Genomic DNA, 25309 nt, shown 5'->3' on the forward strand with positions numbered 1-25309 from the left:
TGATAATAACATATAAATATTATTGTGCAAAATTTAGTTATAAGTCTTTAAAAAGTTGTTAACTAAGAATATAAAGAATCGAACTAAATTTAAACTAAAAGTTTAAATATTGTGCAAAGTTTTAACATAATTATTTTTAGTGTGAAAGTAATAATAATAATAACAAATATATATTCTGGATTTTAAAGTCTCCACCAAATTATTTTCAACCACGTTTAGTTGTTTTAGCAGAAATTGGTTCTACATAATTATTTATCCTGTGTGTGTTCTTTTGTGTTCTTTTTGTTCTTTATTCTTGATTTTACTCTTGGCTTTTTAAGCCATTTTTTTTTTAATAAAGCAATCCAGTCACTTCTTTTTTTCATTAAATATTTTTCGGTTAGCTTATTTAAAGATTCTTGCACAGTTTTAGAGCCATCATTTTCCTCTTCTTCTTCGTCATCAACTGCATCCCAGGCTCTTTTATTTACGCTTTCAGTAATGTCTAAAATCATACTTTCGGTCAATAGTTGAATTAACTTGTCAACTTCAGCCGAATCTATGGAAAAACTTTTGGTCTGATTATTTGCCATTTTTTCCACACGAACATTGCTTTCTTTTGATTTATTAAAGTAAATTAGTTGAGTTTTTATTTCCACTAATGTTAAATTCTTAACAAAAGAAGTGCGATCGTTTTTAATGCTGTTTGAAGCATTTTCGGCGGTCGGTTTGTTGACAGTTATGATTTTGTTTTGGATATTGTTATTGGTAATTACGTGTATAGTAGAATTTTCGTTAATTGTAACATTTTTGTAATTAGTACTATCGTTGCTACTGGTATATTTTGAAGCGGAAATTACTTTACAAAATTTACAGCCTTTATTTTTATCTTTAATTTTATTTACATTATCATCTTCCATATTTGGTTCATTACAATTCATGCCCTTATTACCCTCTTGAATATTATCTTGCATTTTAACTTCAACATCTTTCAATTTTGTTAAACTCTTCAAATGATTGATATGACGTCGTAGATCTTTGATAATTAATTCCAAATAGCTTTTAACAGTTTTCACGTCGAGGCTTTTGCTTTCGTTTCGAATGTTTCTTTTTAATACGGAGTCTTCATATTCTTCTTTCAAATCGCGATATTTGAGTTCGTTTGAAAATTGATCTTCGTTATCGCTGTTTGATGTTCTTTTGCGAGTTATGCTAAATGACTCTAATATATGAAAAAAGAAACAATGTATAAAAAAAGAAATAATATTTGTGAAATAATCTATTATACAAAAAAAAAAAAAAAAACAATAATTTACACTGTTATAGTAATGTAAAACAAAAAAAACAATGTTTAAAAAATATGAATGTTAAAACTTATATATTATAAATATTTTCATATTTTTCTTAAATGTAACACATTTAGATAATTAGCACTTAGCATTGACACTACCCATTTATTGACATGGATACACTCACATCGATCACCCATATTACTCAAAAACTGATATAAACTGCCACCGTTTCCCGCGACAGTAGCTTAAAATATCATAGAAAAAGTCAAATTCATGCTATGGTTTGTTTCTTTTAATAATTTCCTAATATTAAAAAGTACGTATTAAATTCATTTAAAAATATTCATTGTGTTTTCTAAAGAAAATGCTTCGTTTTTTCGATCGTGGCAAACCTGACAGGCTGCAAAACCAACTAACCTAGGCTACGCCTCGCCTAGACTATAAAACAAACGCTATTGAACTATAAGTTCAAAATTAATAGCAATTATCTAAGCAAAGTATAAAAAATTAGAATAAAATTCGCAATTACTTTATACTATAACTAGTTTGTTAATAACTATTTTAGTAAAAGTTAGATTAACAACTATTTTTTGGTTTCAAAAACTCAGTTTTAATGCTAGATACAATGGTCATATACTTTTACTATATAAGTAATATGGTTTATACAATACAATACCTATACTATATAAGTAATATGGTTTCCATAAGTTAAACTCAAAGTAGACAAATAAAACTTTTATTTTATTTGTCTACTTTGTACATATTTTAATAATATGTACAAAATAGACAAATAAATAAAAACAACATATTTTAATAAGCACAGCGGTTGTTTTGAAAGCTAGTGTTAAGTATATGGAAGTCATTATAGCTGAGCAGTGTTGAGTATTGGTTTTTTCCGTTTAGTCATCTGCTAAGATCTTGTTGTTTTTTTACTTACTTTCAAAACGGATAATTAGAAAGATAAACGCAGTCAATTTTTTCTTCATGGGCTAGCACAGTAAGACAAACGTATAAAATAAAAAAGCAGTCGTGGCGGAGTGGTCGGCATCATATCGCAAATCTCTTGGCTCTGGCTCAGAACCAAGAGGTTTGAGATTCAATGCCGGCTCTAGCCAAATAAGCGACATTGGTTATGTAGGTGGTGTGAAATATGGATTGTTTTAATACCGTTTAGTCTTCGTAGAGCACTGCATTGGAAGAAGTCGTGGCTCACCAGTCATAAAGAATGTAATAGTTTAGGTTTCGATTGGATACAATTGACCAATAGTTAAATAAAATTCATAGTTAGGTTCCAATATTTATTTAAATAGTTTATTATTGTTTAAAGTAAAATACAAACTTAATAGTTTATTAAGTTTGTATTTTACTTTTTTTGACTAATTTACCGTAGGCTTTAATGACTACCGCATAAGCTGTCGTATAAATCAAGAAATTTATGTCAAATTTTTAAGTCAAAACATGCACTTTCAGTCATAAACGGGTCATAAAATATACAAAATAATTTTTCAACTTTATAAAGTTAATGTACCGTATGTACTCGCGTATATATGATACTATATAAAAAAAACTGATTCGAAAATGGTACTTCAATTATTAAGCGGCGTCGACTTATACGTGAGCATATCCGGTATATTACTAAAGCATTATTTATACTTTACTTTTTTCCTTTAATTAATTTTTGTGTGATTAAATTAGTAATTTAATTCTTGATTTATCAATAGTTTCTTCAAGGTCTATCAAAATAGATTTAGTGAAACACTTTTTAAACCGCCCCTTCTCTCTTCTGCTTTATTAATTGTAACCATAGCTCTCGATTTATAAAACATTTAAAGTGTTATTTAAACACAAAAATGGAAGACTAGTCCTCTTTTGCGTCACTCACGTTCGAAGTCAGTACTCTCTTTCATGGATGTTAGATCCTTAGAGAACCCAAAAAGTTGTAACGCTTGTTCCTGTTTGGTTTCTTTGAAATAATATGAATTGTTTTGTTGTTTTTTAGTAATCTATTAAACCAAAGTATATTTTATCTCATAGTCTAGTTAAGGAGTTGTTAAATATCACTGACGTAAAGTTGTTGTTACAGTTGATCTTAAAGGTCGTCTTTATTTTATTCTTTTAAAGCGGTTCTTTTATGCTTAATCGGTTGCAGCAAATTTGATGAAAAAAGTCGTTTTCACGTTAGCAAACATTTTTCAAACCTGCGTTTTTCTTTTCAATCCCAAATAAAGGCTCAACATCACCATATGAAGTTTGATCTATGTAAAAATCAAAATAATTTGAAGCTTTTCGTATTATATACATATATTATATACATTTTTGTATAGTATATTAGGGAATTTTTTTTTTCTTTTTGTCTTCTTACTTTGTTTAAAAATTGAGTGCTTAACCTTTTATAAATATTTTATTCAAAACCTTATATTTAAATATTCCCTAAAGTTACGAAATATTTTTATTGTAAGCTCACCTGATTGTATATTTGAAAAAAATAAGGTAAAACATAAAACAGGCCAACACCGAATCGCCATTAGTAAACTAATGTTTTTGATGTTGATCATTAACTTTGATATTGCATAGTTTTTTGGACCACGTATTCATGTTGTAAGTTAGAAAGCATCTGTATATATAATCAAACCTACAATATATCTTGAATTTATTTGAAGCAGAAAAATATATTAAACGTCTATTAACTCACCAAGCTTCTGTTAAATAATTCTTTATATAAAATAAATCTCTCTCATGTATTTTGTTAATCTCTGTGGACTATTTAGTGAAAATAGAGTTTTGGAGCTGTTAAAGTGACAAAGGATGATTTTTTTTTTATATATAAAACTTATAAAAGACATGTTTTTTACAATAGAAAAAAAAAATTTAATGCGGTTTGCATAAATAATTTATTTTTTACAGGTACGGAATAATAGAAAAAATAAATATTTTACAGGAATAAAAAAAAAAATTGTTTATTTATTTTTAAAACATATGCAGCAAAAAAAAAAAAAAAATTGTTTATTTATATTTAAAACATATGCAGCAAAAATAAATAAAAAATTGGCTATTGAAAAGCAAAAAAGTCGACCAAGTATGCTTATTTTTTAAGTTAAGTTCACTCGAGTTCTTACAAGTTCTCACAAATTCAACTTTTTTTTATTTTTTTGTTTTTAACTTTAAAGTGCATTTATGAAAACCATATAATATATGTTTTTCAAAAAAGAACACTTTAAAGTTAATGAACGTGTTAAATGAAATTTAAAATCTGAAAATCAACTTAGGTTATGTATAGTATGCTAAAAAATATATTAGTTAACTCAATGGTTTCACATTGAGAGGAGGGTGCGAACTTTCTGGTTTATTGTTTATTTTGTTCCCAGGCTTCAATCACCGTGATTTTTTTTAAAATAATTAGATTTGGAGTTTGAACAATGCTTGTAAGTGTCATTTTAGAAAATAAAAAAGTCCTTAGCAAGGGTCCAAAATATATTTTACATATTTTTAAATTTTGTTATTTAATTTCAATATAATAAAAAAACACATATGTTATTAAATTTTATCATTTTTTTTTAGCAATTTAAAAGGCAAACCTTCAGTTGCATACAAATGCCTTTCCTTTATTTTTAAATGATAATCAGAAGCAACATAAATAACCTACTAAAAAACTCAGATGCCTAAACTTGCACTGTTTTACTTAATGTTAAGCTACTATGTCGCTTATCTTTGCTACCATGATTTAAATTTCAGCCCCAATAAAAATTAGTTTCTACATTCAATTATTATATTTACAATATGTCATTCAACATTTTGACACATTTATAATAAAGTTAAACCTGTTGAAGATTTTTAGTAACTTTATAACTGATTATGAACTCAAAAAACCTGAAAACATACAGTAAAATAAACATTCGTACAGCCTAATTAAATATTACATTTCATTTTGATTTTCTAAACAAAAAACACAAAGAAAAAGGTAATCGCATTTATTAAAGAAAAAGAAACTGCAAGTAAAAATTTAAAGAACAAGCTGCTGGCAGAAGTTGTTAGACTGGAAGGCTGGAGATCCAATGTTAATTTAAATGAAGAATATCTCAGAAGATTTTCGAATTCAGTAAAATCAAAGTTGCAAAAGTATCATTGATAAAACTTTATTCAAGGTTCCTAGAAAAAGAAGTCAAATGGCTTGATGAGGAGATCATAGTAAAAAGATTGCTACCAACTATACAGTCAAGATCGAGTAGACCTTGGAAGAGCTGGGAAGACATGGGAGATCCAAAAAATAAAGAACTTCTTATTTCTTAGTACATCCAGCCGAAGCTCTCGTCTTGGCAACTATAAATTCTGCGAAGTCCAATCCTGTTTTAATTCACTTTGTGTTTGTATTCAAAGAGTCTACAAAGCTTAAATAAATATGCCAAAGTAATCAGGTAAATTATGGAAGTTGATACCCCAATACCAATTGGGGGCGAAACAATTTTGAAAAAAAAATGCCTGTCCGTAGCCTGGCGGAACGACTAGACAATTTTTTACTTACAAAAGATTGTTTATTTCGAACTATGAAGTTTTTATTGCTTGTGATTATTTAAAAGAAAATAAAAAACAAACAAACATTTAAACTACGTTTAAAAGTAACTACGTTTAAAATAACTACGTTTAAAAATATACGTAAATTATACATTTCAAAAATACACAACAGTGCATTATATAATTTTACTAATAGTAATAAAAGAAGCCAACTCAAATTAAATTAGACTTGCACGCGATTTAAAATGTTTCAAAGTGCAACTGCACTGCATTTTAAATCGTTGTTGTTGCATTTTGAAGCACGTTTTCATTTCAATTCAAAATGCAAATGCATTAAAAGAATTTTATACGTTCGCATTTTGAGTCATTTTTTTTTCTTAATTCAAAATGAGTTTCAAAACATGGCCGATGACACGGGTTTCGAAATTTGGCACAATAGTCAATTCCTAAAAAAAACCTGTATATCCTGATTTTTCTGAAAAAAAAAAAAGTTCCTTTATAAAAAAAGTGAGGGGGCACGAGCCCCTTCCCGGCGTCGTCGGCCCTGCAAAATAACATTATCTGTCATTTTAAAATGCTAATGTATCACGTCGCATTTTGAGTCACTTGAATGGGCACATGAATCATTAATAATGTTAAATCTTTTGTTTTTCATTAGTAAAATAAATTTTTATTTAAACTTTGTCAAACAAAATTAACGTAGTAAAAAATATTATTTATGATGCACGTGGACAATTTTTTCTTAGAAAAGGTCTAAGTAAATTAAATTACTTTAAAAATTACTTTTCAAACATTCAATTAATTTAAACTTGATTGAAAGAATAATAAAAAGTTATTTTTTTTATTAAAAGTTTCTTTTTAGTTGGCTTTTAACTATTTTTTTTTATTATTAATTATTTATTTTTAATTAAACAAACAGTTCTTATTAGCCATATTTTAGTTGACAGTCATTTTTTTTCTTCAGTTTTTTCACCCGAGAAGAAAAATCCAAAAAATAAAAAAATACCGGACTACTGATTATCATAATACTAAATTAAGACATATTACGATATATCAGTCACCCACCTCTGACCAGATGCTATTACATGCCATTATATTGAAGATTCACAGTGACTTCAGTGACAATCAATACCAGATCATTAGAAATAGCGCATACATTCAGAATGTCAATATTAAACTTTCTACAAGATACTTGAAGCAAAATGTGAGTTTAACCCCCAGCTTTTAGTTATTATTAAAACATCCGCTGAATGCAAGATATGATAAACCACAGTCCTATCCAGAACACTGGAAGTAGATATAAAAATAAACACTATTTATACCTCTAAAGAGAAGATAAAAAGAGTTTTTTGTTTTAACTATAAACTGGATTTGACAGAGCATCATGTCAGAGTGCTACAAACAAAAGCATGAAAAAACTCTACTATCCGATGCCCTGCAAAATAAGGAGTCTCTATTTCAAACAGGAATAGTTCCACTGAAATCATTGATAACAATGTTGTTTGGATTAATTTGAAACCCTCTAGTTCTCATTTCTACATTAAAATACAAGAAAGTACCAGCAGAGGTGAGCAAGGCAAAAGAAAGTAATAGTATCGTAAACCCTGTTATTTAGAACAAATTCAGTATTCTTAAGTTTTATTAAGCACAAGAATATGGATAGAAAACCTTTACCAGATGAAGTGATGTAACTTCTAAAATAAGAAACAGTTCTGTTAATTTTTTTGTATATTCATTTAATTTTTTAATTAAAGATTTAACTTATATCTAAACAATTTAACTCTCAACTCTATAACTCCAAAACTTGAACCTTGACAAACAAGACAGCTGCGAGGAGAAACAAGTTGAGCACGGTACTCCAAAGGATGTGGTGGGATCGAACTCGGAACCACTCGCTTATGAAGCGAGCGCTCTACCACTACAGCATAAATTTTGATAATAAGTATGCATAGAAAAAAAGATGAATAATGAACAAAATTGTATAAAATGTAAATTGATTTTATCATAGTGACGCAGTTCTGTTAACTAAATTGAGATAAACATTTGTAATTAGCTAGTAACACGTTTAAAACAAATAATTTGACCCTATTATTTACCAATCAGCTATCGGCATATTGATTAGAAAAATCTAATTTTATTTTTAATTTCAAAAACGAATTCCCTTTAATGGTTTTAAACTTTTTGCAGTTTTTTATTTTTCTGAGATACTGCGCAAAGTATCCTGCGGTCAAATTTCCTGTTTTTACGTGATCATTTATATGAGTTTTTTAACCAAATAAAATTTTTTTTTAAAAACTTAAGTTAATAAATAAGTTTATTAATAAACAACCCTCTGCTAATTTTGAAAAAAAAAAAAAAATCGACGCACCCTACTCTTAAATGTTATATTCAGCTAATATGCCTTTAGGGTGTCAGCTAATAACATGCCGTTAAGGGTGTCAGATATAATTTTTAGCCTCAAAAATGAACTTCTTGACTCAGAGAAACCGTAAAAATATGTAAAACATCTTGTTTTTTGATAGATAATTGGTTTTAGCCGTTTTTCTACCTCCTTGAGGCACTGTGTTGCGTTGGAAGAGTAAGAGTTTTTCTACCTCCTTGAGGCACTGTGCTGCGTTGGAAGAATAAGAGTTTGATGGACAGTTTGTATTAAAGTGAACCGTCATTGGCGTTAGTTTGCTCAACTACGTTTAATTTTAAGTAGAAGCCAAAAATCGTGCGTTAGCTAGCGTAACTGAATTGCGTTTAAAGTTAGGCTAACGTTTTGCGTTAATCGGCGCAAAACATAAGCGTAAATCTGTTAACCTCCGAATTCCAAACACAAAATTTTTTTTGCAATGAAAAGACGATAAACAGGACGGGAAAAAGAACTATAACATAATGTTTTTTTTTTTTTGTTATCCGGGGTTATTACACTGCTCCAAGACTTATCATTCTTGTTACAGAGCACCGTGAAAGAGCCAAATTCTGAACTAAATAAAGTAAATAATTGGTTTAGGGCTAACAAACTCTCGCTTAACTCATAGAAAACAAACTATATATTATTCCATAAAAAAACACAAGAAGAAAACCTTCCTCTTAAGTTGCCTGACCTTATCTTAAATGATAAATTAGTTAAAAAACGAGCCAGTATAAGATTCTTCGGAATTTTTGTTGATGAGAATTTATGCTGGCTTCCTCAAATAAGATATATTCAATCTAAGATCACCAATATAATTGGTATGATGTATCGAGTTCGTTCGTATATAAATAAACAAAGTCTTAAACTAAAATATTTTGGATTAATTCGTTGCTTCATCTGTTATGTAAATATATCATGGGCAAGTACTCAACCATCAAAACTTAAAAAAACTTATAGCTTACAAAAACATGCGTGCAGAATCATTTACTCTAAAAATAAGCGTGAACACGTCAAACCTATTATGAAAGATATAAAAATGATGGATGTTTTTGAAATAAATATCTATCAGCATTTAATTTTTATGTATCGAATCAATAATAATCTACCTCCTGAAAACCTTAACAATAAGTTTGAAATAAATAGAAATGAAAACTATTATCTAAGAGCAAATATAAGTAACTCATATAAACTGCCGCAAAATGTTAATAAATATACTAAATATAGCATTGCATATCGAAGTCCAAATATATGGAATATTTATCAAAAAGGATTTAAATGTATGGCAAAGTCATTAAGTTCATTTAAGCTTTTAATCAACAGAGAAATTTTTAAAGTTTGAGTAACTGAAGTTTGTTGATTCTATTTTTTCAGTTTTTTATCTTTATTTGATTTACTGATCAGCGCAGCAGTTTTATGCCAATTAGGGTTATTAATATAATATCTATATTCTATTAAAAGTATATATACGGGCTCAATGAAAAGATTGCGATGACGTATTGTCATCTTCATCTTCTTTGAGCCCCTGTTTGTTTAATTCTTTATTTTATAAAGGTCATTGTAATAAGAAAAAATTATATATCATATTGTAAATACAAAAACGGTGCTTGTTGACAAGATTTTACTGTCTTCTTCGTTTTTACGGACATGTTTTTTTCTTCTTGTATATATCGTTGTTGAGTATTTTTGTTAAACAGAAAAAAAGAAAAAAAAAAAAAAAGGGCCGAACCAAGCGTTCTAATGTATACTTTCGGAACCTCGATTCCGAAAGTATACGTTAGAACGAGACGAGATCTCTCGCTAAACCTAGAAAAACCGAGAAATTTCAAAAAAGTAAAAAACTATAGAACGTAAAATTTTCAGAAAAACTTGTTTTTTATGATTTTTTGTTATTAGCTATGAATCATAAATATTCTACATTTATCAAATAAATGTTGTTTCTTAAAAAACCTTTTTAAAAGATTTAAGTCAAAAATATTATTTCTGACTTATTTGCTTTTGTATACTGATTAAAAACAGTCAGGTTAAGATTATATATCGTCGGGTTGAAGTTGGTAACTAACATTTTGATGTTTCTGAGATATTTGAATTTTAATATTTGAAGAACTCTATAAATCAGGAATCATAAGAAAAACACATGTTACATACTTCAAAATGTTTATTATTTTACAAAGATACAGATGCAAAATAATTTTTTTCATAAAATAAGGAGGTGTTTATAAATTTTGAGAAAAATCAAAAATTGGTTGCACTTACTGACTTCTGCTTGTCAAGAGTTGAGGCTTATAAAAAACTGAAGTGAATGATTTCTTATGATATAGTGATTAAAATAAAGACTATTATTTTGTGGCAGAGAAAACTACTTTTAATCAATTGTTGATAAACAAACATACTAATAACAAGAATTTTAATATTTAAGACATATTTTTTCAATCGTAAACTAAAAAATTAATGCTACATTATCGGTGACATTCATTTGTCGTCTTCAGAGTCATCTTCACCAAACTCTGGTGCTACGTCTCTTGCAGTCTGACTGACGGGCAGATTATGGTACCATTCTTGTACTTCATTAGGAGTTATTCCCAAAGTACACAATCTTTCCAAGTCATTCTTTTTTGCTTATGATATGGGCAGTAGAGTTGAGTATGCCTTATTTATTTCTGTAGGCATGCTGAATTGCCGACCTCTGCCCTTTGTAAATACATTTATATACGGCGTGGTAAAGTCATAACGATACTGGAAACAATTTGGCTTAGATTTCTTATACTTTAGACATTTTATTTTCAGCCATTTAACGGTAGCACCATTCTCATCTTTGTTACGGTTCTTTATAATTTTTTTTGATAAATCAGACAAATCTAACATATCAGAAAATGTTAGTTGATGTACATTGAATGGTTTAGCATTCTTTCGTTTCCTTGAAGACCGTGCCAATCTGAAAACTGTCATCCAATCAGTTATTGAAAAAATTGGTACATTTTTCTTTTGAGCTTCGATTGCACTGTGCATGGAGTCAACTTCCATTTGATTATGTCCAGTTTCTAAGAATTTGTGTTCAATGCAATTGAAATGGAGTGTTTGCACCAAATACATAAAAAATGCAGCTATGTGTTGATTTCGATTCTGACCTCCTCAGCAATCTCAAAATAAAGACAATTCTTTAACAGTTTTGGGAATTTGTTTCAGCCAGAACCACAAGGCACTTCCAATTTCCGAACTACCCCTTTTCCCATTCATTCCCGCCAAACGTTGCAATATCCGTCATAAGGCAAGCGCGATTCGTATATCGTCAAATTGTAGACACAGATCTTGCGAGAGTAATACAATTGAGAAGTGTCACTAGGCGGTATTTATAGCACACTTTGGAGATCGAAGGTTGCAGATAAAAAAGACGGATCAATGTTCGATCGCTCTTTGTCCGTAGTTTTGGCTAACCGAGCATCTTCTATCCTTTTTCGGTGAAGCTGGTATTCTGTTGACAATCTTAGTTTAGCTTCTTTAGAGGCACTTTCATGATTGTTACATGTCACACATTGATCCTTCTTGGGTTTCAAAAGCAAATAATTGAAGTTCAATGAAAATATTCGCCTGTACGATATTGTTGATACTGGAGATTTATTCTGGCTTGCACACTCTGTCAAGTAAAGCTCGTACATCTTTGCAATTGAAAGCTTGGAATCAAGGTACAGCCTTTTGCTTGATCAACAACAATAGTGTGATTCCATTACAGGAAACTTTTCTATGTGTGATTTAACAAAATTTAGAGAATCTGCTGAAGTTTTATTTGATGGAGAGTGTTTACCTCGTTTATCTGGTCCTTTAAATACTCCCATATTGCTCCGTGTTTTAAAAGCGTGGATGATAGGTCCATCAGAAATACTTAGTGTATTTTTAAAGAAAGTTTGACAAATGCGCACCTTTGCGTCACTTTTCTTGAAGAAATAGGACCTGAACAATTGTCGTTTTCCTTTTGTTGTTTGCAACTTCTTTCTTATAGGTAAATTTTGCTCTATATTACCAATGTAAAAGTCCTTTTGCCTATCATAATCCAATGACCAGAAAGTTCTACATATTTCAATTCTTTCTTCTTCAGTAAATACTTGTGAACATTTAAAGCGACATGAATTATTACATGCCACTTTTGGTTGCTTTGCTGGTCTTTCAATTCCTTTCCTTGATTTAGAAGGTAAACATTTTTTGCATTTACCCTTTTCTACATTGACCGACAAACTTTCTGGACGAGATATTATCAACCGAGTACGTTTACGAGTACGTTTACGAGTACGTTTGCGAGTACGAGCAATTTGAGTTTCATCATTATCAAGTGTATTTTCAACTGTAACTGTCTCACTGTTGCCATTTACATTGGAAGTTTGGTCGCTGTGTACGATAACATCATTGTTTATTATAATTTCGCTTGATTCATTGTCCTCATTAACCACAGAAATCTGAATGTTATTAGGCACAAGATCCGCACCATTTTCGCTCTCATGTAGTGTGCCTTCACTAAGCAATGCTTCATTACCCTGAAATTGAATAATATAATTATGAATTCATAATATTTTAACAAAATGTACCAATTACCATAGTGTAAAAATTATGAAAGATGTTGGAAGATGTGAAAAAATAATAATAGATAAATACTTATAATGAATCTCCTTACTTTAATTTGATTTGTAATTGTTAAGTTATGATTTTTACCTGATCGGAATTTGAGTATTGATTTGGTACAAAATTTATCACGCCATTATTACTGCAATCATAGTAGTCCACAATAATAGTATTACAATCCTCGAATAATGTAATTTCACTAGTATCCATTTGCGGCGTTAGCATTTTCTTTAACCTGTAAACGAAATTGTTATTATAAAAATTATAAAAAATTGTGCACCAATGATTAAACAAGCTCACAGTAATACTGGGGCAAAAGATTGAATTATTTTCTTCATTATAAAACAATAATACTCACATGAGATGTCGTGATTGGTAGCAAGAATCATCATTTTCGGAACACGTTTTTTTCACAAGATTCGCCATTTTTAGTGTCCTTTTACTAACTTTTTCAGTAATTGACATGTTCTTCAATGTTACAAAAAAAAAAAAAAATGAATAAATTACGTTTTACACTGTTTAAAATACTTCAAATAATATGAATCTTCAATCAAAGCAAAAAGCACACACACCAATTTGACAGGAATGGCAGTTGGATTTAATGGTAAGTCCTACCACCATACGGGAATATTTTCAAAATATGTCAGGCAAAAATATGTCATGCAAAAGTGACTTTACCAAGCAGTGTTGCCCATAGTGTGAGCAAAACCTAATCCCCGAAGTCAGTAAGTGATGTTACAAATCTTTTTTTCTGTTACTACAAGTGTACAACCTATTTTTAAATAGGTTGTACACATGTGGTAAAAGATTATATATATAACTCCAGTGAATGGAGTAAAGTGTATCCTTCACATATTTGTAAACCAGGAGTTGTAGTATTTCGTTAACTTTATTAAATCCCTCTAGGATTACTTCCAATATTACAGTTAAAACTGCTGTTTTCCGCTCAGTAAATCTTTTATATAAACCTTTTACATTTAATTTACATTCCGCTTTTTCTTTTAACTCTGTTTGGTTCTTAATCGATTTTCGTGTAAGGTAGATCATCATGGCTTTCATATAATTATCTGGTTCTTCATGGGATAAAAAATTTTTCTTATTTTTTTGCAATCTTTATAACCATCAGATGCTAACGCTGCAATGTTTCCTGAATGAGGAAATAATTTGCATGGTAAACAAAATGCTGCTCCATTGCATAAAAAATAAAGCCAAGATCTTACAACTGTTTGACCGTTTTTCATAAATTTACTGAAAAAAACTGTTACAAAAAAATCTGCTTTAATCTTTCTATTTTTCCTTAGAATCTGATTATGAATCAATTTCTTTTTTATTTTGGATATATATATATATATCTATATATATTAGGGTGGAGTGAATTTTAGTTTTTTTTACAATTCGTTTAGCCTGGGTGTGCAAAAGTTGTCTATTCATTTCAGAAATACTCTGGAAAAATATCAATCCTCTAGGAAATTATCTTGAGGTTCCTCAAGACCTTTAAAATTTTAATGGGTCCCTAATATTATGTAAAAAAAAGATACATTTTTATTTACAATATTTATTAAAAACAAAATTCGTTTAATACTTTAATTCACTGGTTTTAAAACTAGTATTTGTGAATGAAGTATGATCGGATGGTATCGGACACATGCTTAGAGGGTGGTTCCAGACAACTTAATCCGTTTACATATTAAAAATGAGCAAATTTTTCACGTAATTAATAATACATTTTATATAATACACATGACGCAATCTATATAACTTATGTAAAGATACTCATTTGCCTTTCAAACAACTTTGCTTCAAGGTTTAGACATAACGATAACATAACAAAGTCTTATTTTTAATATACCTACATTTTTAGCTGAAAATACTGCGCGCTAAGTTGTCAAATATAAATAATTGAGCGGTTAATAAACAAAAGAAATTTCCTTAAAATAAAAAACCTGCGGCTCTTTCTCGCCATTAACTCCGGTGTAATGGCTTCCGAGAGTTCTGCTCAAACACGCACGAATGGAGCATTATATAATATGATGATATAGTTATTCAAGTTTGTGATAACCTATATGTTGGGTAGAAAATTTTTTTAGTTTCTTATTTTTATGCTATTTCATTTTGTAAAACTGTTATAGCAAACAAGATCAAGTATTATATGCAGTGCCGGATTAACCCTTAGGCAAATAAGGCACATGTCTTAAGGCCAGCAAAAAATCCAGGCCACAAAAAATTTTATACATAAATTTATATTTATGTCTTATCTTTATTGATGAAATTATTATAATTATTCCTATTATTATACACATTTTGTTCATATATCAATTTTACGATGTCAAAAATTGTAACTAATTTATTCTTATAAGTGATAATTCTTTTCTTCTAAAATATCGATTTAAAATATTTCGAAAAAAATATTCGAAAAATATTGTGTTTTTTTATATTTTTGAAATTCGATAACATTTGTTTTAAACAGTGGAACTCTTTCGTAAACAATAACAAAGCGAAGTAATAAAATTAATGGTTTTAGCAAATGAATATACTTTTAGAAATAAATATTGTTATAAAATTGTAATCCTTTAAATTTATTAGTAGGTTTAAAGAAGAAAAAAGCATCACATTTACTGCAGAAAGAACTGGGTATAGCTTTTTTGTTCAACATGCCATGTCTTAAATGTTTCTATCAAAACATATTTGTCACATATTTTATTTATTGTTGATATTAATATAATAAAGCTCACGAATATAATATGGATTAGATCCATGTATCTCAACTATACTGAGTGACTTTCATTTTGACTTTCACTATCATACATTATTATCTATATATATATGTATGATTTTTTATCATATATATATATAAAACAATATGTTTAATCATTATTATACCACATATCCATTTTACATATTCTAATTAATATTATTTTAATTTATAAATTAGTTCTTGCTATAACATAGAAAACGTATATACACTATACATGTAGAACATCAGTTCTGCGACCTAGGGGTATAAGAAGCAGATCATTAATAAGTCAAACAATCAATCCCAGTAAGTAATTTGCATGAACCTTTGAACACCATGCTCCTGAAATAAACAAAAATAAAATCTTTCACTTATAGGAATCTATAATTTTTAATGAATTATGTTGACGCTGTCATCATTATTGTTAGATTTCTGTTGTAATAATGATTTTAATTGAACAAATTATAAATTCTTATCTTTCCAAGTTGAGTCTTTGTCTATTTATTGATGGATTACCTCTCTTTAACAGCACAGTGAAATGTTTTTGGGTTATATGTGGGTGCATTCTAGAAATCCCATCATCTGAATTCCTAATTGGTGTTTATTCTGGTAGTTCAAAACCAAATTCATCAAATGATTTTCTTCTGGTATACTGGTAGTTTGATTTTAAATTATTATTTCGAATATTAAAATCTATATTATATATAGGTTTTGTATGTTCTTATCATGCAGTTCACAAGAAATTTATGAATCAATTTTTAAAATTTTACATCATTTTATGATATGACTTTATGAATCAATTATTTTTAAATCGAATAATTATGCTATTGAATACATAAAAATACGTTTTTAAAGATCACTTTTACGTTTTACTTTTAGATTAATGTCGATACGTAAAGGTGGTTGGGAGCGAGCGAAAGAGTTAGAGAAGAAAATGCATGATGAAGATAAACTGTTAAAGAAAATACCCAAAATTAATTCATTTTTCACTGCCACGAACAAGGTTGATGCTACTGATAATATTACTCTCAATTCCCCACCATCCTCATCAACATCTCAGGTAGGTATTGATCACAAGGAAGAGGCTGCAAAAATTGCATTTGAACTTGGAAATACTAAAAAATTTGATGTTGGGAGTTTTGGTGACATAACAGATCATGTGCGTAACATGTGCATCAGCCTTGGAACAATCCATTTTCGAAACTTGGCAGACAGTTATCCAGAAACAAAGCGGGAATACAGTGGAGTGAATCGCTTCCTAAATTCTAGTGTCTTCAAACGGGTTTTGCCAAATGGTGATATTGTTGATCGTGACTGGCTTGTTTATTCTCCAGCCAAGACATGTGTCTTCTGCTTTCCCTGCATTCTGTTTTCATCTGACCGGTCACAGTTGTCTGGCTCAGGATTTAAGGGTTGAAAGAATATGACACAATACTTAAAATCCCATGAAATCAGTGCAAAGCACATACAATCAGTTCTACTTTATGTCAAAGAAGTGTTGCTGCTGGGAGAGTTGACGAGCAATTGCACAACAATATGTTGGAGCAGCGCAATTACTGGAGAAATGTCCTATCACGCTGTGTTGCAACTATTACTTTTCTTTGTGAGAGAGGTCTCCCTCTTCGAGGCAGCAATGAAGTTGTTGGCTCCAGAGAAAATGGGAATTATTTGGGCATCTTGGAGCTGATTGGTCAATTTGATCCATTTTTGTCCCAGCACATCTGTACTTATGGCAATCGTGGACGCGGTCACACATCATATTTATCAAAAACACTCTGTGAAGAATTAATTGCAATGATGGGTGAACAAGTTATGGGTTTCATAAACGATGAGATTTTAAAGTCACGGTATTTTTCAGTTTCAGTAGATTCCACTCCTGATATTACCCATTGTGACCAGCTGACCATCATTCTTCGTTATATTAATATGGTGGATTACCAGCCTGTGGAGCGTTTTTTGACATTTATCAATATATCCAGTCACACAGGGCAGAATCTTGCTGACACACTGCTTCAGTACTTGTCAGATCAAGACATTGACTACAAAAATTGCCGTGGTCAGACATATGATAATGCCAGCAATATGTCTGGTAAATATATTGGCATGCAACAAATCTTGAAAAACAAAAACAGTTTAGTGGACTACATTCCTTGTGCTGCCCACTCGTTGAATCTAGTTGGCCTGTCAGCTGTGGATTGTTGCGTTGAAGCAGTTTCATTTTTTAACATATAGAATCGCCTGTATACTTTCTTTGTAGCATCAACACATCGTTGGGATGTCATGATGACCCATGTTAAAAACCAACCAGAATGCCTTGTTCCAAAATACCCATCAGATACCCGGTGGTCTGCTCGAGCTAATGCTGCAAACGCAGTGTTCACCACCACAAGCAGGGGTACCACCAATTACAAAGTGCTCTTCAGGAGATCTCAGGGGATTGTAATCAGAATGGTAGCACAAGGAATGAAGCGGGTTCATTGGTTAAACACATGGATACTAATGAAGTTTCCCTATTGTGTGAACTTAGGAATGACATTCTGCAGAGGTTCAACATTAATAGCAAGTTATTGCAAAGTTCTACAATCGAATTAACTCTAGCTATTGGTCTGCTTAAGAGCTTGCATATATTTTTGGATGAATGCTGAGAGAAGTTTGATGATTATAATCAGAAGGCAGGTGATCGCTGTGGCAACAGCACATATAAATCTGAAAGTCGAAGACAACCAAAGCGTAAGAGACAAATTAATGATGGAGATGCCGCAGATGCTATGAAAGGGATGTCAAGCCAGCAAAACCTCAAGGTCAATACCTTCTATGTCATCATCAATCAGCTGAAAAATGCATTAAAGAAACGCATTAAAGCTTACTCAATTGTGCTGTAGAGAGTTGGAGTTCTGACTGAGTATGACTCCATGAAGATATTGACATTGCTGTTAAAGGAATGGTTACTGTGTACTCGAAAGACCTTTGTTCTGATTTTCCAACAGAATTTCGACAATTTATGTGCTGGTATAAAAAACAGAGAAACTATGAAGAAGGATCAAGTGCACAGAATCAAGTTGATTTAAGTGCTCAGAAGATATTTAAAATGCTGCACAATTCTGGTGTATATCAAGCATTTCCAAATACTGAAATAGCACGCCGGATCTACTTATGTCTGATGTCAACCAATTGTTCAGGAGAACGTTCGTTTTCTCAATTGAAAAGAATTGAAGATGCAAAACGATCAACAATGGCTTAACGGCGTCTTTCTGTACTTTCACTTCTGTGCATTGAAAGTGATTTGCTCAACAAGGTCAACTTCAAAGAACTAATTGACAAATTTGCAGTTATAAAAGCGCGAAAATTTTAAATTATGTAGTTTTTGCCTAATAAATATTCTTTTTTAAATTTTACTTTTCTTCTTTCTGTGGGAAAGTCCGAATTATCTGTATTTTCAGGCCACTTATTAAAATGTGCCTTAGGGCCAACAAAGTCTTAATCCGGCACTGATTATATGTAATGTTGCTTTGTTAAATATCCTGATGGTTCAATGTCCTATAAAGATTAGCACTTTGCAGTTTTGTTCAATGTTCAAATAAGACATGCGAATACCTTTTTAATTTTAGATAAATAGACTTTTAGTTATTACTAATAATTTTAAATTAAAGATTATACATTGAACCAACTAAACTAAATATAAATAAAATACGAGAGCAATAATACCCTCTTAAACTTTACCGCGTTTTACCAACAATATATAAATTTGTCTGTTGAACAAACCATTTCTTAGGTGACGACTACACTAAGCGTAAAGGTAAGCACATAAATGAGAATGTAGGCCACAATGTTGGCAAGTTTCGTGTCATACGACAAAACAAAGGTCAATTTAAAAAAGCTTAATTTGACCGGTTTCATTTAATTTAGGGATAATATAAGCTAGTTTAAACCCCGGTTTGAAACTCTGGGATGGTTATAACTCGAGGCAACTAAAAATTTGAACTTATCATGGATGACGAGTCCTAGTTTACTAAAAATTTGAAATTATCATGGATGACGAGTCCTATTTTACATTGAGCAGCCAAAACGCACCTGGAAATGATGGCTTTTATAGTCAAGATAAAGACAAAACTGAATATAATATTAAATATAAATTTAAATCAAAGTTCCAGACGAAAGTTTTAGTATGGACTGCAATCAGTAGATTTGGTAAATCAAAGTCTTACTTTGCAATTAAGAATAATGCCAATTAAGAATGATGCAAAAATATATTCCAAAGGATGTCTTGAAAAGAAACTTGTTCCCTTCATCAATTCGCACCACAAAAGTATATAATATATATTTTGGCCTGATGGTGCAAGCTGTCATTATGCAAAGCTTACAATTGAAACTTATAAGAAGTTTAATATAACCTATGTTTCTAAGGATAACAATCCACCAAATGTATCGCAATTAAGACCCTTTGGGCTCACCTTAAACAGAGTCTATTCCAATGATTTCAAAGCAAAAAAATCTTAACCACCTGAAAAAGAGAATTCAACTTAAGTTACGAGATTTCAATCCAGAATACTTTGAAAACCTTCTTTGCTCGCTTAAGACTAAAATTCGTTACGCTGTTAATCACGGGACACTTTCAGTTATAAGATGATCTATTATTGGTATCCTTACTTATTTGATCAGTTGTGAAACAATAATATAATTTGAATAACAATTCTTTTTTGTGCAAATTTTTAGTAGCCTCGTGTTAAACTTTAAGGAGAATTTGCTAAAACATCTGCAACTGAAAAAAATAACATCCAGATAAGCTTTGCTTTTTGTAGAGATCTGGTCATCAATTATTACGCAACTTGAATCAAAATATTCTGCAGGGATTATCTAAACAGCAAAATTATCAAATCTAACTTTAAAAAACAGGATAAAATTGAAAAAAAAACTTATCAATGATATCTTAACAAATAATTTACATATATTAAAATACTATAAAAAATTATAAAGCAAAAAGAGAGAACAATTGAATTAAGAAATTTACTAAGATTTGGCAAAAAGACAACCTCATCATAAAGACATGATAGTTCATTATAATAAATACGCATAAATACACATAAATTTCATTTGAAGAAAATTCTGATAAAATTATATAAAATACACCCCAATATATATACATAACACAGTATAAAACATATTAGGAAGAGTAATATGGAATATTTTGTATTGTTTAAAGACTGAGATTGTTTGGTATTGTTTATTTTTCTATTATCTATTAATCTAAATCTATTGATTGTGTTAACCAAACAGATAAAAATATATAAAACATACCCAGAAATATAAACACAGTATAAAACATATTAGAAAGATAAACTAAAGAGATGATTTTTTTCTTGACAGTGATATATATTTTTTTAAAAGAAAAGGTAACTGAAAGTTTTGTGTAAAGAAAGAGAGAAAAGGTTACAAAAAAGTATCCTAGCAATTTAAGAACGTACTAAAACTAAAGCTCGATATAAATTATATAAATATAAATACGCTAAGTAAAAATTGACATATTTAAAAAAAAAGTGATTTTAGTGGTAAAAAATTTATCAGAAATAAAATACAACCGCCTGTAAACGAGCGTCATAATGAAACAAAAATTAAAAAAAAGAAGCTATACGAAATATTTAAAAACGTAAAGCATAAACTAATATCTATTTTAAAGATTATCGTATGCGTTAACAACGAGTTTTTTTGATCGATGCTTTCGTATACACCAAACCAGTAGAACAGCGGACAATGCAACAAATAAAAATGCAAGAGGAACAACGATTCCAGCAATAAATAGCGAGCCTAAACAAATAAAAAACTACTGTTGACAATGTTTTGTTCTCTAATTAATAAAAAGAAAAAAAAACCTGAGAAAAAATATACTTATTCTTGACATCTATACAAGATAGCTATCCGAATTAATAACGCTATTATTAATTTTAATAACATATATATTAGAGTGTCCCTTAAAAACAAAGTTTTTATAAAAGTCCCACCCACTAAAAATATGCTATACAAAAAAAAAAACATTCTAAGGCGTTCCGGCCCGAGTAGGCATCAAATGTGCGTATATGTAAGGAGGAGGAGGAGGAGGAGGAGGGGGTAGGTGGTTGTGTTTGGGGTACCTTAAAGTTTTTGCTGATGAAAAAAAGGGTCCTCCAATTCCCCAAATTGCCGACGAGAGATAAATAATCAAAGTTCCATTTTGCCGATGAACCTAAAAAAAGGTTCGAATTTGCTGATTGGAGGTACAAAAAGATCCTAATTTGCAGCCTGATAGGATAAAAATTATTTGATTTGGGATAGGAGGAAGGGGTCACCCACCCCCTTAGCACCGGCCTTAAACATACATAGTTATATACATATATATATATATATATATATATATATATACATATATATATACACATATATATATATATATAGTTATATGTATATATAGTTATATGTATATATAGTTATATGTATATATAGTTATATGTATATATAGTTATATATGTATATAGTTATATATATATAACTATATACATATATAACTATATATACATATAACTATATATATATATATGTGTATATATATGTGTATATATATATGTATATATATATATATATATATATATATATATATATATATATATATATATTATATATATATATAGTTATATATATATATATATATATATATATATATAGTTATATATATATATATATTTATATATATATATATATATATATAGTTATATATATATAGTTATATATATATACAGTTATATATATATAACTATATATATATATATATATATATATATATATATATATATATATATAACTATACCCAAAAAACAACATTTGTGAAATATATATGCAGAGACACCCTTAATGTGTTCTATATGATAAAATAACACTGGATTTAAAAATTTTTCGAATAAAAAATATTTTTAGGGGTCCCCCAAGACCCTTAAACATCAGATGGGTCCCTATAATTATTAAAAAAAATAGTTCTTCAAAAGTAGTGTAAACTGGGGTAAGAGTAAACGGTTTAGCTTCAAATTCAAATATTTTTATAAAGAAAAAATATTTTATGTTAATTTTTTTTTTGTTTTTTTTTGTTTTAAACTTTTTACATTATATAAATATATAAAAATTAAGAAAAAGTATTTTGAAAATCTTTAAAAATTTTTTTAAGATATTAAGAAAATGAAAACTAAATAAGTATATTAAGAAAATCAAGCAAAATTAATTAAAAATAAAATGAAAACTAATCTTATTAGAAGTTAAGTTTACAAAAAACTATTTTAATCAAATATACGAAAAAAACTATTTATTAATTAAAAAAAAGAGTTGTTTCATTAGCAGAAGCTAATGAAACAACTCTTCATCAATTTTGTATTTTTTGGGTAAACACAATCAACAAACCCAAGACTTGAAACTAAAAGCTTCACATTGGTACCACACTTTGTTTTAAGTTGGCAATGCTTCTTCCTAAACTCTGCGACACTTTTTGCACCTATTTATGTCTTTGTCTTGTCTCATCTTATGCTTCACTGGGGTGAATTTTGCATTTCTTTAATTACTTTGACTTTTTGGTCTCATCGTCTTGCTTTAGTTTTTTGAGCACCTCAGATGTACTTAGACACTGGCCTTCAACTCTTGGAATGCTGACTCTTTGGGTTTTTTTGCGTATCAATATGGTGACGCTGTAAAACATTTTTCAAATTGCCTTTAAGTCTTTCTGTGAAATGTTGCAACATTTTATACATTCAGGAGTAACTGGTGTTGTTGTTAAATTTTGAAGTTGGCAAATTGTTGGAGTTTGATGCTGACTGATGTTAGATGATGATATAGGCTAGGATGAGGATGATGAAATGTATTTAAATAACTTGTTATTTTGTCTTCAGTACGAGAGGAAGCTCTGAGAGACGAAATATTGCCTGCTACTCTGGCGCTTAATTTACTCCATTATTTCGTGAAACTTTGATCTCATTCTTGTCCTGGTATACCATTTGGAGGAAACAGATGACTTATGAGAAAGTTCTGCTGAAACCCCAATCACTAAACTGATAAGTATTGAAACAAGAACAAATTCAAATGCTGTACTTAGCAGGGTAGTTGTACCTCTACAATATGATTGGACTTTGTGCACACGCTTGTGAAGAGTTGCCTTTGGTATATTGTATGCCTCTGAAGCTTTACTGAGTGATATTTTGCATTTTTTGATTTATTCTACTGCAAGTTGCAGTTGCTCTTCATTGTAAGTTGTTTGCATTTTATGAATGTAAGTACGAGTCATTTTGTTTTAAATTTTTTTTAGATAAATAGCAAAGGCTGCCATATTTATTTATGCTTTAAATAATTAATAACTATTATTTAGTTTAACCGGGCTCATCATAATACATAAGTGTGAGCAATTAGCATAATTACTCTTCTCTCGAAAAACATTAATATTGGTTTTTTGCTCAACTTTTTTCCGGAACTAGTAAATTCAATGTTGAAAAGAGAATCTTGATTGTCATAAAATTTTCTACAAAGCAACCTTTTTTGTTTAGTAAAATTTAATTTTAGTTTGAAGTTGATTTTTTAAAAGAAAAATTTTTTTTTTACGGCGAGAACTTTGAGGTTTGCTAAGGCAACATTAAATTTTTTAAAATAATTTTTACACCTTAATATAGAGCACAAAATTCTTTACAAAATGGTGTCTCGCATTTTTAAAGATTTTTTGTTTTAGCATGAGGTTTGCCTTGAAAGCAACTAGAAGGAAAAAAAGATTCTGTGTCTGCCTGGATCCAGGAGAATATGGAGGTACAATTAACGTGGAGAAGCGGAGAGAATAAAGACATCAGCCCATGGATCATTACAAACAAAATCAAAAAAATAAATCCCACTTAGCATCTTTTTAGTAAGAACCTGTTTTTAAACTGTTGACATGCTGATTGTTTTTAAACTGCTGACATGCTGATCATTCTAAATCTTTTAATATGAAGAAATAAAAAAAAAAATAATAAAAGCATAAGTATAAAAAAATCCTCTGAGAGCATATCTTAAGCCATATATTGAATCCTCTGAAATCATATATTGAATCCTCTGAAGTCATATATTGAATCCTCTGAAGTCATATATTGAATTCTCTGAAGTCATATACTGGGTGTTGATATAAATCTTAATAGTTGGACTATACTCTGAATATCAAGTAACTGATGTTGAAGCAACTAAGTTGGTAAAGAACATGTTTTATTCCTTCTATCCAACTGTACTCAACTTTGATGTTAAAACTGACAAAAAATTAAATTCCTACAACAAACTCAGAACTTAAGTTTCAAAAGGTTTTGGGCTGCATCACCTTGAAGATCATGATGATTTTGCAAATTCTACAGATTCTATGACCACTACATATAGATTTGACTATTTGATAACCATAGTAATAATCTGGAGAAAGATCATTTACCACATCATTACTCAAGTTAATAAGAGTCTCACCAATTTCTACCTTTGTAAAAAAAAATTTACTTGATAAAGCAATCAATGTTATATTGATTGCTTCATCAAGTAATCTTTCAATGGATCCACTCCATTTTTACCCCTATTATATTCTCCATCTAACAATTAAATTAGATGTTTAAGTGGTAATCTATTTTTTATTTTTATTTTTATCAATTTTTAAACACTTAAAAAAAAAGGGGATTTATTATAAATAGAGATATTGAAACCACACAGCAGAAATATTAGGAATTGAAGAAGATGTTTCTTTAACTAGTTTATAAAGTCAAATGATTGTGACAACTGTCATGG

The 25309-nt window shown here is 29.5% G+C and overlaps 2 protein-coding genes across 4 annotated transcripts in view; both read right to left on the bottom strand.

The window, feature by feature from the left end:
- Positions 1–4027, bottom strand: LOC105844147 (ABC transporter G family member 7). Of its 3 annotated transcripts, XM_065800931.1 has the most exons (4): positions 3964–4027; positions 3736–3885; positions 3470–3526; positions 1–1201 (listed from the first exon to the last, which is right to left on the bottom strand). In XM_065800931.1, exons 2-4 carry the CDS (start codon positions 3824–3826, stop codon positions 249–251), a joined length of 1101 nt encoding a protein of 366 aa, XP_065657003.1. In that variant the 5' UTR covers positions 3827–3885; positions 3964–4027; the 3' UTR covers positions 1–248. The 3 variants fall into 3 exon arrangements, with proteins under 3 accessions (XP_065657003.1, XP_065657002.1, XP_065657004.1); XM_065800930.1 differs by lacking the exon at positions 3964–4027 and having other exon boundaries at positions 3736–3945; XM_065800932.1 differs by lacking the exons at positions 3470–3526; positions 3964–4027 and having other exon boundaries at positions 3736–3946.
- Positions 4028–20427: 16400 nt separating this feature from the next.
- The window catches only part of LOC101240538 (uncharacterized), a 62553-nt gene continuing 57671 nt past the window's right edge, over positions 20428–25309 (bottom strand). Inside the window, exon 16 of the mRNA XM_065800933.1 lies at positions 20428–21325. Coding sequence (XP_065657005.1) covers positions 21192–21325 — 134 coding nt within the window. The 3' untranslated portion in view covers positions 20428–21191. The remainder of the gene's footprint in view (positions 21326–25309) is intronic.

This window comes from Hydra vulgaris, chromosome 07 (assembly GCF_038396675.1).
Source record: "Hydra vulgaris chromosome 07, alternate assembly HydraT2T_AEP".
NCBI classification, from domain to species: domain Eukaryota; kingdom Metazoa; phylum Cnidaria; class Hydrozoa; order Anthoathecata; family Hydridae; genus Hydra; species Hydra vulgaris.

Coding starts and splice junctions, on each gene's coding strand:
- LOC105844147 (XM_065800931.1), bottom strand. CDS start 3,826: ATGATCAACATCAAAAACATTAGTTTACTAATGGCGATTCGGTGTTGG. Junction 3,527..3,735: donor TTTTTCAAATATACAATCAG/GTGAGCTTACAA, acceptor ATTTTTACATAG/ATCAAACTTCATATGGTGAT. Junction 1,202..3,469: donor GATTGAAAAGAAAAACGCAG/GTTTGAAAAATG, acceptor TTCATATATTAG/AGTCATTTAGCATAACTCGC.